The sequence below is a fragment of the Prionailurus bengalensis genome, chromosome X (assembly GCF_016509475.1).
Source record: "Prionailurus bengalensis isolate Pbe53 chromosome X, Fcat_Pben_1.1_paternal_pri, whole genome shotgun sequence".
In the NCBI taxonomy this organism is placed as follows: Eukaryota; Metazoa; Chordata; class Mammalia; order Carnivora; family Felidae; genus Prionailurus; species Prionailurus bengalensis.
This window is the reverse complement of record NC_057361.1, coordinates 91,357,012-91,373,907: the sequence shown is the minus strand read 5'-3', so window position 1 is coordinate 91,373,907 and position 16,896 is coordinate 91,357,012. Positions and strand designations below refer to the sequence as shown.

Here is a 16,896-nt window from a genome sequence, read left to right as displayed (position 1 = left end):
AGCTAAGGGGGACCCATCACTGGTTATCCCTTCCCTCCGGTGGTATTGAGCAGGTGATCGTGTAATTAGACTAGGCTCTTGTGGATGTGCAGCTGGAGCCAGAAAGGCTAGAAACACCACAAAGCCAGGCCAGGAGGAGCTTTTGTCCGCAGTTGGCGGGAGGCTTTGAAAACGAGAGCAGTGGTGACCCCAGCTTCAGAAAGATATGCCAGCCAGCTATCCACCAACCCAGCAGACGTGCTAGTGATGAGAAAAGGGAAGAAAATGCTGATTTCATTCAGCTCCTTGGGAATGCGTCATTCGCTGTCTGGGTGAGTCTCTGCGTGCCTGTTTCCCAGACTGGCATGACCACAGGTGACCTTTGAAAGACATTCATTTTTTTTCTCGTGGTTGCCTCCTCTCTTTCAGAATGGGAATGTGCTTTGCAGCCGAGTCAGATGTCCAAGCCTTCACTGCGTCTCCCCTGTGCATATTCCACATCTGTGCTGCCCGCGCTGCCCAGGTAAAACCAGATCGCCTCTCTCTTTCCCCGCTGTGGTTCTCCTTCCTCCCTCTTCCACCCAACCCACTCCATCTGCCTAATTCCCCAGAAGGGAAACTTCCAGACAGAAATAACAATAGGACGCTTTTAGGCAGGCCATGCTGGCCCCTAAATGCTGTTTATAGCCCAAGCGGGGCCCATTCTAAGCTCTAATAAGTTATTGGGTACCCAGTAACAGATTTTCATTGGGCTTTTAATCATTTGAAGGTGGATGTCAGTTGGGGGAAGGGAATTGTGGCCCAGAGAGTTCGTGCCATAAACAGCCTCTTCCTGCCATGGGCAGCAGGCACCAGGGGAATTGTAGCATGGCGGCACGTGTCTCAAGCAATTAGTGCTGGGATTGCATAAATCAAAGGAGCTGAACCAGTGAGGTTTATGACAGTATAAAGCTGCCTGCCTGCTGAATAGTCACCTCCTCCAGACTGCACAGTTATTATGTACACATTGTTAAGAGCAAATCTAAGGGGGAGGCGGGCAGAGACTTTCACAAGGCCGTTAGAACCGTCTACTTTGATGGTTTGCGGCTAGGGTGTTTGTCTGAGGCAGCGGCTCCCTCAATGACACTTTGTTCACGTCTGACTGGGGCCTGGCTCCCACACCAGAGGCATGCAGGCATGGAATGATTAAGAGAATGCTGTGGGCCGGACAGCAGACCTAGGAAAAGCTAAGTGATGGCCTTGGGATCTGGGCAGTAGAAGCCTTGTGGTCCTGTAAATTGATCTTTTTTTCCTCTAGGATGGAGGTTCTCGAGGTGGAGTCCGTGGGTGGGCTTTATGGAGTCAGTGAACCCTCTAAAACGGTTTCATTTTTGGTGTAACTATGTCTGCATGTAAACTCCTTTAGAGACCATCCATAATCTTACTGGTATTTGTAAAGGGGGTGTACGTGACCCTACGAACACGAAGGACCACTCGTCTAGGGCGTAGGTGGTGCTTTTTTTAAGTAGTAAAGAATCTCCAGAACTTAAAAGAGAGGAACCCAAAGTGTCAGGGCAGCAATGGTAGGAATGGGGCTAGGAATAAGGTTCAATGAAAATGCAGTTAACATTTCAGTTATAGGGATGGAGGTGTTTAATGGAGAAGAAGCCCCCAAACCCTCTCGGTCACCCCCTTTGTGAACTACACTTTCCTGGATCAGAAAATACACGCTGATGAACACAGGGACTTCTTTCCCCCATGGCAAAAGATCATGGCATGTCATACACTTATCATTCTGAGTATTGATGATGACAGTATGTGCTTCAAGATGTAAGAGACTGACCTGGCGGAAGATCTACCTGCAAGTTGGTTTTTGTAATAAATCCCTAAATGAGGCTTACAGGTTTGATATTTCTTTCTTTGCTGCTTCTACTGAAACTGGATTACGAAGGAGAGGTTTGGTAGGTGGGAGAAAAATTTCCCATTAAAAAGGCCAACCTGGAGATTTTTTTCCACTTTGTTTTCCACCGGAAGCCTCCAAAAGTGGTCTCATGCCATAGGAATGTATCGAAGCTATGTAGACATTGTTCCTCCCTGGGAGGGAGGTTGAGGCATGACCCAGATACAAAACACAGGGCCGAAGACGGTAGAGTGCACTATGGCTATCACCTACCCCAGCTGCAGAATAGGAAGCAAGTATTGAGAAAAAGCAAAGTATAAGCCAGCAGTTCTTTTGGGAGAAAAGACAAGTTTTAAAGGAATCGAGGCCATCGATACCAGAAAAGAGAAATTTGTCTTTAAGGCTTATTTCACAGTTCTTTCTGTGGGAGGTAGTACGAAGGTTCCTCAGTCCTTATATGCAAAAATGTCTTTATTTTGCCCTCATCCTTGAATGATAATTTGGCTGGCTAAAAAATTTCCCTCAACACTTTGAAATACTAATAAATGGTCTGTTGACTTCCTTCCTTTGGGGATAACAAGTATGGTGTTGGATTGTAGTTCTTTTCTAGGCAACCTGTTTTCTCCTTCTTCCAGCTTTTAAGATTTCCTCTTTTTCTTTGAGGCACATGACGAACGGTGTAGATGTGGGATTTATTTTTCTTTAGCCTGCTCAGTCCATCATTTTTTCAGCCAAAAGATGCAAGTTTCTCTTCAATTTTTACTCATGGTTTTTCTGAACATTACATCTTACCCTTCTTTTTCCCTCGTTCTCAAAGTTGCCTTTGACATATGTTTTTGCAGCTCATTTAATTTATCCTCTATCTCTTCATGCTTCTTTTATTTTTTCTGTCTTGGCATACTCCCCATAATGATATATTACTTCGGTTCTGTCCTCCAATTCGTGAATTCTTTCTCAGGCCTTTTCTTTTTTTTTTTTTTTTTATTTTTTTTTATTTTTTTTTATTTTTTCTGAAATTTATTGACAAATTGGTTTCCATACAACACCCAGTGCTCATCCCAAAAGGTGCCCTCCTCAATACCCATCACCCACCCTCTCCTCCCTCCCACCCCCCATCAACCCTCAGTTTGTTCTCAGTTTTTAACAGTCTCTTATGCTTTGGCTCTCTCCCATTCTAACCTCTTTTTTTTTTTTTTCCTTCCCCTCCCCCATGGGTTCCTGTTAAGTTTCTCAGGATCCACATAAGAGTGAGACCATATGGTATCTGTCTTTCTCTGTATGGCTTATTTCACTTAGCATCACACTCTCCAGTTCCATCCACGTTGCTACAAAAGGCCATATTTCATTTTTTCTCATTGCCATGTAATATTCCATTGTGTATATAAACCACAATTTCTTTATCCATTCATCAGTTGATGGACATTTAGGCTCTTTCCATAATTTGGCTATTGTTGAGAGTGCTGCTATGAACATTGGGGTACAGGTGGCCCTATGCATCAGTGCTCCTGTATCCCTTGGATAAATTCCTAGCAGTGCTATTGCTTCTCAGGCCTTTTCATGCCTACTATTCAGGCCATCTGTTGGGTTCTGTTTGTTCTTTTATTTTCAGTAACTGTGTTTCCCCCTAAGTTTTTGAACTACATTTTAAAATATCTACATATTGCTGTTTTATAAACCCTTGTTATTATTTCTTGGGACCTTATTCTTTATTTCTTTAATGCATTTAAATGTGTATTTAGGGTCCATTTTAGATAGGTTAAATGTTTGTATTTTTTCCTGGTGTGAATTCTCAGTTGTACTGGGTTTCTTGACGGCTTTTCTTAGATCTGAATTTCCCCTTGTTTTCTAAAATGTTTGTTTGCTTGTTTGTTTGGATAAGGCCTTCCTTCCTGATGGAAAGATTGTTCCAGGCCACACAGTTCACTTAGCTCTGAACCAGGTGTTTACATCAGTGTTTACACTAGTGTTTACATTAGTGTTTCAGCTTGGGCTCCCTAATGCCTGGATGGTCTATTTCGACCTCTGTTTTCTTGTGCAGTGCTAGTCCCTGATAATGATCTTGTACTGTGACCTCAGCTACAGCTGCCTACCTTGGGAGAGCCACCTCAGGTGGGCAGAACTATGTCCATCCCTGTTTACATGTGAGGAGTGGGGCCCTAGTCTCCACCTTTACATGAGAAGCCACTTGGAGGCCATAGTTCTTGCCCGGCTGTCTGGTCCCAACTGTCTGTATCCAGTCTCAGCTGCCACATGGACCATACGGCTTTGGCCCCCTCCCTTTATTGCTGTACTTTTGTTCTATGTTTTATTCCACAAGGAGTCTTGTTTTTGTTTCTGGGCATGATTTTGCAGTTTCAAAGTTTTTATTTATTGGGGCACCTGGGTGGCTCAGTCAGTTAAGCATCCAACTTCGGCTTGGGTCATGATCTCAAGGTTCGTGGGTTCGAGCCCCGCATGGGGCTCTGTGCTGACAGCTCAGGGCCCAGAGCCTGCTTCAGATTCTGTGTCTCCCTCTCCCTCTCTCTCTCTGCCCCTCTCCTGCTCGCACCCTGTCTCCCTCTCTCTCTCAAAAATAAATATTTAAAAACCTTTTTTAACTTTTTATTTATTTATTTGTTTACTTACTCCCTCATTTATTTGCTCATTTTTCTTTATTGCTAGTTTTACATTTCATCCCTCACTCTTTGGTGGGAAAAGAGCAGGGAGTTCTCTCCTGTGCTCTCTGGGCCATATTGAACAGGAATGCAAACCACCTCTTCTTGCTATTGAAGATCAAACAAGAGTGAACAGGTTTAATTAAACCATAGCAGAGAAGAATGGAGTTTGATAAAGGGATGAACTTTGGGACACGGTGGCTGTTAAATCCCAGAATAAATGACTAAGGAGAATTTCCGTCTCTTTACAGCATATTTCTGTAAGTAAAAAGGTACCCACCCATCTGAGATAAAGTTGTCACTGTTCTGCTTTGAGACGGGGCACTGGCTGTGATGACTCCTCTGTATTCCTTCCGCCCCAGTGATTATTAGGCATGAGGAAACTCCTGCCTTCAGGGCCACAGGAATGTTTGGTCAAAGGAGGGGGCTCTAATTTTCTGTCTTAACCCAATGGAAGGCACTGTGATGAAAATGTTTTCATTGCAAAGGCCAGGATGATGAACAAGTTCTGTATCAAAATGAGAAAACAAATGAGGAAGCTATATACCCAAGGTTTGGCCTTGCATACCATTCTGTAGCCCTATTGACTAGGGACGTTCATATGGTTGGAGATGGATTCAGTGGGAGGGTCCTGCTAGATACGCCTGGAGCTCATCTTCCATTGGAGAAGACACAAGAGCCTTCGCCCCCCATTTGTTTCTCTGTTCACCCTGGTTCTTGCTCTCCAAACTCCCTACCCCGGAAATTTCCGAGGTTCCCACCTGTATTTGGGGTTGTCTCCTGCAGTTCCTGTTGAACTGTGGCAATCAAAGTACGCACACTGCTTTTCCAGAATTACCTAAGAGAAATCTATATTGATTCCCATGAAGAGAAAACAAAAATTTTTTTTCATCAGGGCTTCTTCAAGTATCTGGGGCAGAGAGGTCAGGTCTTGGTCACATATGACAGCGTGCTCTACTGTGCCTGAAGAGGCAGGTGCTGCATGGAAGTTAGAACATTTCTTTTTTTTTTTTTTTAGACTTATTTATTTTGAGAGAGAGAGTGAGCAGGGGAGGGGCAGAGAGAAAGAGAGAAGGAGAGAGAGAATCCCAAGCAGGCTCCACAGTGTCAGCGCAGAGCCCGACTCAGGGCTCAGTCTCATGAACCACGAGATCGTGACCTGAGCCGAAATCAAGAGTCAGACACTTAACGCACAGAGCCACCCAGGTGCCTCAAATTTAGAACATTCTTAATGACAAAGTCAAGGCTGCACAGAAGTCAGAAGGGTCACTAAATCCATCCCAGTCAATAAGCAGGGCTCTCATAGTCCATGATATTGAGAGATTTATAGGAACAAAATTCCAGATCTCTTTTGGTGAAGTGGAGTGGTAAAGGGGGGAGGAAGAGAGAAAGGACAGGGCTCCTTTCCTTTTGTTCTTTATATATAATTTTATCATGAAAAGAAGACTTTTATAGGGACCAGGAGTCTAAATCATGATACTATCTACAATTGTTTTAATGGCTAATCTTAATTAATTCGCTACTCAGAATTCAGAAATTTGGGTTCCTGTTGGGGTTTTCTAGCATCCGTGGGTCATTAAGGAGCTTTTATAAAATTGCCAACATACCTGATTTTATCTCTTACCAGAGACCTAATCCACAGTGTTCCCTTTTGGCTAACGGTGAAAAAATATTAGTTCCATGATGTGATTTTAAGGGACAGTGATAGTGTGGCTTTACCAAGAGAGGTATCCCTCACCACAGTCTTTTAAATTCAAGGGAGGTTAAAGAAATGACCTTTCCAGTATAACACTATAATCTGTGTGTTACTGTAAGGAGAAGCTGGAAACCCTATGCCATTTGTCTCTCTTTTTTTTTATTTTGAAAAAAAATTATTTTATTTTCTTGAGAGAGAGGGAGGAGCATGAGTGGGGGAGAGGGAGAGAGAGAATCCTAAGCAGGCTCCACGCTCAGTGCAGAGTTGGACCTGGGGCTCCATCCCACAACTCAGATCATGACCTGAGCCGATATCAAGAGTTGAATGCTCAACCCACTGAACCATGGTGCCCCATCATTTGTCTCTTGACGGGAGTTGGGTTGTGAACTAGCTAGCAGATACAAGCATTTCTGCTATAATGTGATATGTGGATTTCTTAATTACATTTTCAAGTTTTAATTTAAATTCCAGTTAGTTAACATACAGTGTAATATTAGTTTCAGGTGTAGAATAGAGTGATTCAACACTTCCATTCAACACCTGGTGCTCATCATGACAAGTGCCCTCCTTAATCCCTGCCCGCTATTTCCCCGCATCCCTCTACCCGCCTCCCCTCCGGTAACCATCAGTGTGTTCTGTCTAGTTAAGAGTCTGTTTCTTGGTTCGGCTCTCTTTTTCTACCCCCACGTTCATTTGTTCTGTTTGTTAAGTTCCACATATGAATGAAATCATATGGTATTTGTCTTTCCTCGAATGACTTACTTTGCTTAGCATAATACTCTCTAGTTCCATCCACATTGTTGCAAACGGCAAGATTCCATTCTTTTTGATGGCTGAGTAATACTCCACTCCATATATACCACCTCCGCTTTGTCCAATTCATCAGTTGATGGACATTGGGTTCTTGCCGCAATTTGGCTATTGTTGATAATGCTGCTATAAACATTGGGATTCGATGGTACACCTGGGTGGCTCAGTCAGTTAAGCATTGGGCTTCGTGTAGTCCTTGGAATCAGTATTTTTGGATCTTTTGGGTAAATACCTAGTAGTGCAATTGCTGGATCATAGGGTAGTTCTATTTTTAACTTTTCGAGGAAACTCCGTACTGTTTTCCAGAGTGGCTGCCATAGATGCGTTTTTGAAAATCCCCACATTCTGCAAAATTATATGCTGAAAAATAACAAGGCTCAAAGAACAAACAAGATTGGAGAAAATAACTGGAAACTTATGCAACTTTGTAACCAAAGTACTAACAAAAGAACTATATTAATAAACAACTAGCGTGGCTTAAAAAGGCATCTTGGATTTCTAATAAATAAAAGAATATTACAGTAAGTATAGACCTTAGCGTGGCTTAAAAAGGCATCTTGGATTTCTTTTTTTTTTTAATTTTTTTTTTCAACGTTTTTATTTATTTTTGGGACAGAGAGAGACAGAGCATGAACGGGGGAGGGGCAGAGAGAGAGGGAGACACAGAATCAGAAACAGGCCCCAGGCTCTGAGCCATCAGCCCAGAGCCCGACGCGGGGCTCGAACTCACGGACCGCGAGATCGTGACCTGGCTGAAGTCGGACGCTTAACCGACTGCGCCACCCAGGCGCCCCGGCATCTTGGATTTCTAATAAATAAAAGACTATTACAGTAAGTATAGACCTCACGTTTTAAAATGGTGTCATCAGCCTGGGGAAAGGGGGAAGAAAGAAGATTTGAAAATGCTGAGTTTTAGAGACGAGAAAAATGCACAAAGATCAGAAAGAGTCTTGTTACAAGCACTTGCAAGACTTACAAGTATGGCCAAACTGAGCCAAGAGGAAGAATGTGGGGTGAAAGGGGATTGGGTAGATTACTGTATGTTTTCACAACTTGCTGATTTCAGTTGTGTTCATGGTGTCCCTTGATGATGCTGCTGTCCCTTGATAATGCTGCTGTCCCTTGATGGTGCAAAATGTTAATGTGCCGGGGAAAGTCATGTATGAACCAATGCAGTTTCTACTTTATACCAATAGCATTCTCTCATTTACCACTCGCATCTGAACAAGATCGGATCATGCAAATCTGTACCATAGTGGAAATAGCCTTTATAAGATGAGATGGAGACACAGTGAGGGTTGCAGGTCACTCGGCCACTCTGAATCTGGTTTTTGATCTTTAATCGCTGAACTCTCTACACATTGTGTTCCCCTTCCTGTCCTATGACTACGTGCCCATGTCTGTGACTGCTAGTGTTAAGTGAATCAAGCAAACAAGACTTGTTTTACTCCCTCCAGTGTTTTTTAGGGCAAAAGTTCAAGGGGGGGGGGGTTCTTTAATTGTTATTGTGGTAAAGTACACATAACCTAAAATTTATGATTTTAGAGTGTACAGCTCAGTGGCATTAAGAACATTCACAATGGGGGCAACCATCACCTCTAATCTAGGTCCCCAAATTTTTCAGCACCCGAGAAGGAAACCCTGTGCCCCTTAAACGATCATTATCCCCTCTCTCCACCAGCCCCTGGGAACCACTAATCTGCTTTCTGTTTCTATGAATTTTCCCTATTCTGGCCATTTCATGTAAATGGAAGCATGGACATTTGGGTTCTTTCCACCTTTTGGCTGTTGTGAACAGTGCTGCTGTGAACATTTATGTACAAGTTGTTCTGTGGCATATGTTTTCAGTTATTTGGGGGGTATACCTGAGAGTGGGATTTCTGAGTCGTATAGTGATTATATGTGTAACTCACTAAAGAATCTCTTCTGGATTTCAAAGCCACCCCATCTTCTTTTGGTTCAACTCTTTGAGTATCTGCTGCCTTCCATCCACGTGGCTGCTGAGTGCTGCTATTGCCATCATTCATGTGTGATCTCCATTGCTCTCTCCTCTCTCCTTTGGTTCTTTTCTGAATTCTGTGTCCCCTTTTGATTTTATAGAAAAAGGTCAATTCCTTTTAAACACTAACAGCCAGCTGCCATAGTCTTTCCATTTAATTCGACTCTGTATGCAAGATGATCAGTTGGGGGCCATTTCCTTGCCCGCAAAAGAAGAATGTATTTAAAAAAAAAACCTATCCAAAAAAGCCATCCCAAACCCTGAGGATTCTAGAACATTGGTCTCTGGATAGCAGGAGCTTTACTTTATTATTATTGTTGCTGTTAGTTTCTCTTAAAAATTTTTTTTAAAATGTTCATTCATTTTTGAAAGAGATATAGACAGAGCACAAATAAGGGAGGAATAGAGAGAGAGGGAGACACGGAATCCAAAGGCGGCTCCAGGCTCCAAGCTGTCAGCACAGAGTCCAGCACGGGGCTCGAACTCACAAGCTACGAGATCATGACCTGAGCTGAAGTCGGACGCTTAACTGACTGAGCCACTCAGGCGCCCCTATTATTGTTAGTTTCTTATACCAATGTTTGAGAGGTATCCACAGAGACAGTCTCTTTTGGTCACTAGACCCTCCATATCTATACAGTCTGTTCTTTCACATCATAGTGACTTTCACTGTCTTCCATGCTTTATTTCTATTATTTTCCTCATACACTTGGCCCTTGAACACAGAGTATGAAGGGTTAAAACCTCCTTCAGGAAAATGGTACCCAACTTGTCTCCTGTCCAGGTGAGGTGATCATTGTCTCTGGTAAACCCTGGGGATTTAGTTGCTTTTGAAGAAGAATGGGAGGGGTGCCAGGGTGCCTCAGTTGGTTGAGCGACCGACTTCGGCTCAGGTCATGATCTCACGGTCTTTGAATTCAAGCCCCGTGTCGGGCTCTGTGCTGACAGCTCAGAGCCTGGAGCCTGTTTCAGATCCTGTGTCTCCCTCTCTATCTGTCCACCCCCCCCCCCGCCCCCGCTGCTTGTTCATGCTCTGTCTCTCTCAGAAATAAATAGTAAATTTTTTAAAAAAACAAAAAGAATGGGATTTCCTGTCCGTATGTTGGAAGCCCTTATGTCATCTAAGAACAAGACTTTTAGGAAAACTGTGCCTTTGCTTCATAGAGTAAAACTTCTTTCTTTCTTTCAATGGACGTTAAGCAAAGCTGATCCCACAAAAAGATAAAGAAGGTGGCACTTCATTGAGGGATACTGACAAGCCCCATTTGTCCGAAATGCATCTTCCATTTGTTTTCTATATTTAAGAAACCTCCACCACCGCAGTCACTCTTCTGGGTTAAAGCAGTGTTTTTCCAAAGTTTGTTGCAAGGAACACAATTGTATGGGATGGTAATTGAGCTCACTAGGGAAAACATTTACATGGGCAAATAAACTTGAGAGTTTCTGGGCAGATAAACTTTTTGGATTAGAGAAAGGTAAATACGTTTTGTTTGATGCAGGACTTCTCAGAGCCTTTAATATATTAATATACATTATGAATCTATCAGAGAGGTGTATGGAGTGCAATATTTTTCAAACTTATTCAGCTGGTTTTTTTTCAAGGCACTCTGAAGGATTAGTGTTTTTTTACTGTATGTTTTAAGAAGTCTTGGATTATGCCATTCAGTTTCCAGAAGTCATTTATTATAGCAATAAGTTATAATAGAGCAGCTTAGTTTGGAGAAGTTCGTTAGGGAATCAGGCCCTTTTACAACAAAACCCCAAACTAGTGTTGCTCAAACTTGAGTGTGCTTAAGGACCACCTGGAGAGATTTGATAAACTGCAGACTCCCAGACCTAACACTAAAAATTCTGATTCAGTTGGGCTGCAGTGGGTATTCTATACTTTAAACAAGCACCTCAGTGAGGTCCGATGCAGTTGGACTGGGGACTGCCTGGAAGTCCCAGGGAACATTTTGATAAAGGAGGTTAAGAGCACTGCCTACACGATCCTCGAGTAGAGGACCCTGTGCATGTGCAAAGGGCCAGGGGCAACACGACAACATTGTTTCTCCTGTAATAGGGAACAGAAGTACCTCAGAAACATACTTTGATTGCGTGACACGTTCCCAGGGTCAACCCTAAAGTCACATGTGCACACTGTTCCATGTGGCCAGCCTCCCTGCTTTCCCGGGGTTCCCACGTAAAGCTTTGCTCTTCTGCCGTCTTCCACATTCAGAGCCCCTGGCCGTTGTATCCAGAAAGAAGGACCCTCTGTGGGGAGCTCTCCCTTCTACCCCGCCCGTTGTCCATGACTTGTTGTTGGCAAGAAATGAATGGCATTTCTCGGAATTAGCCCAGGAATTTCTGCTGATAAACAAATGAAATTCTCAAAGGGAAAAGCAATCAACATAGTTTGAAATAAAATCAGTGTTTTCAGCTTAGTCTGTTTTCAACTTAGTTTGGAATAGGAGTCACATCTAGGGTATTTTAAGGAAAGGATTAGTAAGATGTCCTTTACTGAGCATTCTTCTGGTTGCAGGGCTGACTCTTAAACCGGGGCCTGCTTTCCGAGTAAGTTGGGCAGGAGATTATTACCTTGATTTCCCATCACCTGTGATTCCAAGACCTGTCCAGCCCGCATTGCAACAGCCTCCCCCTCTCCTTCCCCACTTCCTGCCAGGTTGCCTGACACCTGAAATGCTACCATTGTTACAGCTTCACCTTCTTAATTCAGGCTTTGATTCCTGAGAAGTCAATCTACCTTTGAAAGTGGGGTCTTGACTCTTATTAATGAGTTCAATTCAGTCTGCATACAGCATCTAGAAAGCAGAATTCGACGATAGAGAGTGGGGGTGGCTGGGTGGGGGGACATCCCGAGGCCACTGGCCTGGGTACCTGGAAGAGATTTGGTGTGTGGGGGTTGAAGAGGGGAGGCTAGAGAGTCCGGCTCTACCCGTTCCACAGCCCTGCAGAGCACCACGCCTCTCTGTAATATCAAGGGCAAGTTCTTTATTCGTGGCAGAGGACACGGTGGTTTCTAGGATGAGTTGCCAGCTCTCCAGTTTTTCACTTTGGGGTTGTTAATTTAAAACCAATATGTTCTCGAAGTAACCAAATATCCTTGCTATCTGTTGCCTAGAGCCAAAGGGTTTCACTCCAGGGTTTTGGATGCAGCCACTAAGATAAATAACAGTCTTTATTAGAATGATTTTCATCTGATTTTTGTATTTAGAGTTTTACACTGTCAGCTATTCCCTAAAAGTGATTTAAGAAACTGGCAGACTTTAGGGTGTCAGTTATTGAAATTTGTTCCAAAATCCACCTCCTTGCAAGACTCCACTTTTGGCCATCAAAATAGTCTATTGTATAAATGGCTTGATGTTTGTCTCTTGTCTTTGCCACATAGACGCTAAGACCCAGAGAGTGGGAGGTGAGTCAGTAGTAGATGGGTGGCTGCTGAAACAGTTTTTTATAGGGTTGTACTCCTTGAATGGGAGAGACGCTATGAAGGATATGCACTGTATCTTTAAAGAAAGGGGTATCTATCTATCTATCTATCTATCTATATTAATTTTAACTAGGCTCTACGCCCTATGTGCGGCTAGAACTCACAACCCTGAGTTCAGGAGTCGCATGCTGTACCGACTGAGCCAGCTGGGCACCCGAGAAAGGGATAAATCAAAGTTGTGGGTAGGAAGATGGTTGGTTGGATTTTCTTTTTAATTGGAGAGAAAGGGAAAGACATCAAGCTTGGGAGTACAAGTTACTTTTAAAACATAAAAATTAGGTAAGTGACCCTGTAACTCGAGTTTTCTTTCCTTTAGCAAATTCGTGCAACGTTGATTTTCTTTTTCACATTCACAAGGTCATGCCTTCAAGGATCTAAGGCCAAATCAGAGTCCACACTCAACATCATACCCTTTATATGGTGGATTCCTTCATGATTTTAATAGGACAGAAATGGGGAGTGAGAAGGAGGGGCAGGGAAATTTGGCTTGCTTTCTTCCTTGCTTTTTCTTTGTTTCCCTTTCTCTTTCCCTGCCTCTCACCTCTCTCCCTCCCTTCTTTTCTTTGTACTTTTTAATGTCTTCTTATGTAAAAAATTTTATTGTAGTAAAATATACATAACAATATTTACCATTTAACCACTTTTTAATATTTTTTAAATGTTGTATTATTTATTTGTTTTGAGAGAAAGAAAGAGAGAGCAAAGGAGGGGCAGAGAGAGAGGCGGGGAAAGAGAATCCCAAGCAGGCTCTGCACTTTCGATGCAGAGCCCGACACGGGGCTCGATCTCACGAACTGTGCGATCGTGACCTGAGCCAAAATGAGTCGGATGCTTAACGGACTGAACCACCCAGGCGCCCCACCATTTTGACCACTTTTAAGCATACAGTGTCGTGGCACTAAGTACATTCACGTTGTTATGCAACCAGCAGCACCATCCATCTCGGGGAATTTTTCATCTTCTCAAGCTGGATCTCTGTCACCATTAAACAAATCTACATTTCCCCCTCCTTCAGCCCCTGGCAGCCATCATTCTTCTTCCTGTCTATGAATTTGACTGCTCTAGGTACGTCCTGTAAGTGGAGTCATACAGTATGTTTCCTCTTGTGACTGCCTTCCTTCACTTAGCACAGTGTCTTCGACGTTCATCCATGGTGTGGTGTGCCTTTCTTTCTCAAATGCGGAAGAAGGCAGAGAAGAAATTTGACTAGAGGCCGGTGGCAGAGATGAGCAAGTGAAGTCAGAAGATGACCAAGGGGTCTTAGAAGAATCTAGCAAATGTCGATTGTCAGAACATACTTTTCACAGGATAAAGAAGGCTCCAGAGACCACACTGCCTTGAGCATTGACGGCCACGATAAGCGGTAACTGGCAGTAATGACCAACGTATTCCTTGTTAATGTTTCCTACAGAACTTCAGACAGTGTCATCTGTTAGCAGCTGATTGACCGGCAGCTTTTGTCGTCTTCTGGAGAAATCCATAGGGGCAGAGCTGTGTCCCTGTTTCTCTTGATCTAGAGAAGTGTATTTCCAAAAGGGCTGCTTCTGAGATTGCTTCGCTGAAGGAAATCATGTCTGGAGCCATTCAGTATGGTTTCATTAAAAAGATTATTAAAGGATCAGAGTATCAAACCTAAGAGGCAGTGTTGAAGGAAAAGTGTAATTACTGAGCCCCGTAAAGGAAGGATTCAAACATCCTTCTGAAAGATAAATAAATGGGTCCTAGAGGATGCTGATCAGCTTTTTTTCTTCCACCTCCAAAGGTGGAGAGTGGATAGAAATGGGCTGCAGGAGAACAATGTTAACTACAAGGAAACACAGTTGACCCTTGAATGATGAACTTGAGCAGGGGTGAGGGGCACTGATGCCCCACAGTGGAAAATGTGGTATAATTTTCAACTCTCCTAAAAACTACAAATAGCCTACTGCTGAACTGGAAGCTTTACTGATAACATGAACAGTTGACACATATTTGTATGTTATATGTATTAAGTGCTGTGTTCTTGCAATAAAGGAAGCTAGAGAAAAGAAAACATTAAAATCCTAAGGAAGAGAAAGCACGTGCATGGTACTGTACTGAGTTTATAAAAAAAAAAAATCTGCATATAAGTGGACCTGTGCAGTTCAAACCCCTGTTGTTTCAAAGCTCACCTGTGCTTTTTGGCACGGAGAAGGGAGCAGAAGTCTTTTAAAAGTCGACATCTTACAGCTCAGGCTTGACATTGAGTAAAAAAGCAAGACACATGTCCATGAACAAGTGCATTCAGTGTGTTTTGATTAATATGAAGTTCACAACAGGCGAAATGAAACTATATTGTTTAAGGAAGTTACATACATGTGGTAAAACAGTAGTAAAAAGAAAAAAGGCAGTGATTGTCCCAAAAGTCAGGACTGTTGTTCCCTCCAGTGGGGAGAGAATGGGCCTTCTAGGGTGTTAGCCATACTCTCTTTCTTGACCTACATGGCAGTTACAGGGGTGTTTGCTTTATAATCATCAATTCTGCTGTCTGTTTATGTTTTAGATACTTAAGTTCTGTTTCCCGGCATAAAATACTTTATTTTTAAGTTTATTTATTTGTTTTAATTTTTTTTTTAGTGTTTATTTATTTTTGAGAGAGAGAGAGTGTGAACCACGGAGTGTCAGAGAGAGAAGGAGACACAGAATCTGAAGCAGGATCCAGGTTCTGAGCTGTCAGCACAGAGCCTGATGTGGGGCTTGAACTCATGAACCATGAGATCATGACCTGAGCTGAAGTCAGATGCTCAACCGACTGAGACACCCAGGCGCCCCAGTTTATTTATTTATTTTGAGAGAGAGAGAAACAGTGTGTGCAGGGGAGGGGCAGAGAGAGAGGAAAGAGAGAATCCCAAGCAGGCTCCGTGCTGCTAGCACGGAGCCCTATGCGAGACTCGAACTCATGAACTGTGAGATCATGACCTGAGCCGAAGTCGGGTGTTTAACTGACTGAGTCACCCAGGTGTACCCAGCATAATATATTTTTATTTTTATTTTTTTTAATTTTTTTAACGTTTATTTATTTTTGAGACAGAGAGAGACAGAGCATGAATGGGGGGGTGGTCAGAGAGAGAGAGGGAGACACAGAATCTGAAACAGGCTCCAGGCTCTGAGCTGTCAGCACAGAGCTCGATGCGGGGCTTGAACTCAGGAACCGCGAGATCATGACCTGAGCCGAAGTCGGATGCTTAACCTACTCAGCCACCCAGGCGCCCCCATAATATATTTTTAAATGATAGTACGTTTTCCTTTGTTTTGGGATGGTTATGATTGGAAGCGAACGGTGACCAGAAAACTTTTAAATGTTACAGTTAAGCATAGGATTGTGTTTATGCATTTGGCTGTTTGGGACCTGTTATTTTTGTCTAATTGTTTACATTATTTTGGTCTTCTTGGTGTTTGCTTTGGTTTTGTTTGCTCTGGTCTGGTCTTTTCTTTTTCTTCCTCTCTTTCTTTTTTTCCCCCCACAAAGCAGATTAGTACCAAAGCCTGGAGAAAGGGCGTTTCCTCCCCTTGGAATTAATAAGAAGGCATTTGGGGGCATTTGGGGCTTTGCCCTCTGAACTGCAGAGTGCACCAGTAAGTTGATATCCATATGAAGCCTTCCGGCTTCAGGTCTGTATCACTGAGCAGAGGGCCCAATTGGCTTTCAGAATCAAGACCACATTTGGGAAGGGGAGAGAGCTTTGCTCCTGTGGGGTACACATTCTCTCCCCCGAGGTGAGGTTGAACTGTGCTATCATGGGAGCAGGAAGGCATAGGGCCAGAAGGGAGATGGGGGAATGACCCTGCTCTTCCCCCCATTCACTGTGGAACGTGTCCAGACCTAACTGGCCTCTGTGTGCCTGTCTCCTCAACTTGTAAAACGAGAGTGATAACTCCTGGTTTCTACTAAGGTTTGCATTGACAGTGAAAACAAAATTGACATGGGAAATTGCTTTGAAAAGCATAAAGAGGTGCGTATATAAGCAAGGCGGTATCCAGCAGGGGAAAGAAGGAATTTGAACCCCAAGTCCCCAGATTGCATCATTAATAGGGAATGTGGGCAAAGCTTGACACTCGGGCATTTCAGTACGTGTTCCCGTAGATCCCAATGACAGCAGCTCCATAAACAGGCACTGACCATATGTCTCCAGCCTGAGGGAAAAGTTGAGGGTTGGGGGGGCTCCAAAGGAAACGGGTGACAGGTTTAGTGAGTGTCAGGCAAGAGGGGCAAAATAAATGGCATCCTCTCTGCCTTTCCTTTCTATTTCCCACCGATGAGATTTTCAGAGGTGCTGAGTATGCTGTGCTGCTCAGTAATGCTGATGCTCCCAGAGCAGGGTGAGCACTTAGCAGAGCCGTAGGGGCAATGCTGGGACGAGGTAACGATCT

General features: G+C 43.4%; 1 protein-coding gene across 7 annotated transcripts in view; it reads left to right on the top strand.

Moving 5' to 3' along the window:
• The window catches only part of CHRDL1 (chordin like 1), a 119,257-nt gene that overhangs the window by 34,122 nt on the left and 68,239 nt on the right, over positions 1-16,896 (top strand). For 4 of the 7 annotated variants that reach the window (XM_043571230.1, XM_043571229.1, XM_043571232.1 and 1 more), the window contains exon 4: positions 409-502. In XM_043571230.1, the coding sequence (XP_043427165.1) occupies positions 409-502 (94 nt within the window). Of the gene's footprint in view, positions 1-92; positions 312-408; positions 503-16,896 lie in introns of all 7 variants that reach the window. The other 3 variants (XM_043571228.1, XM_043571226.1, XM_043571227.1) reach the window with 1 other exon arrangement.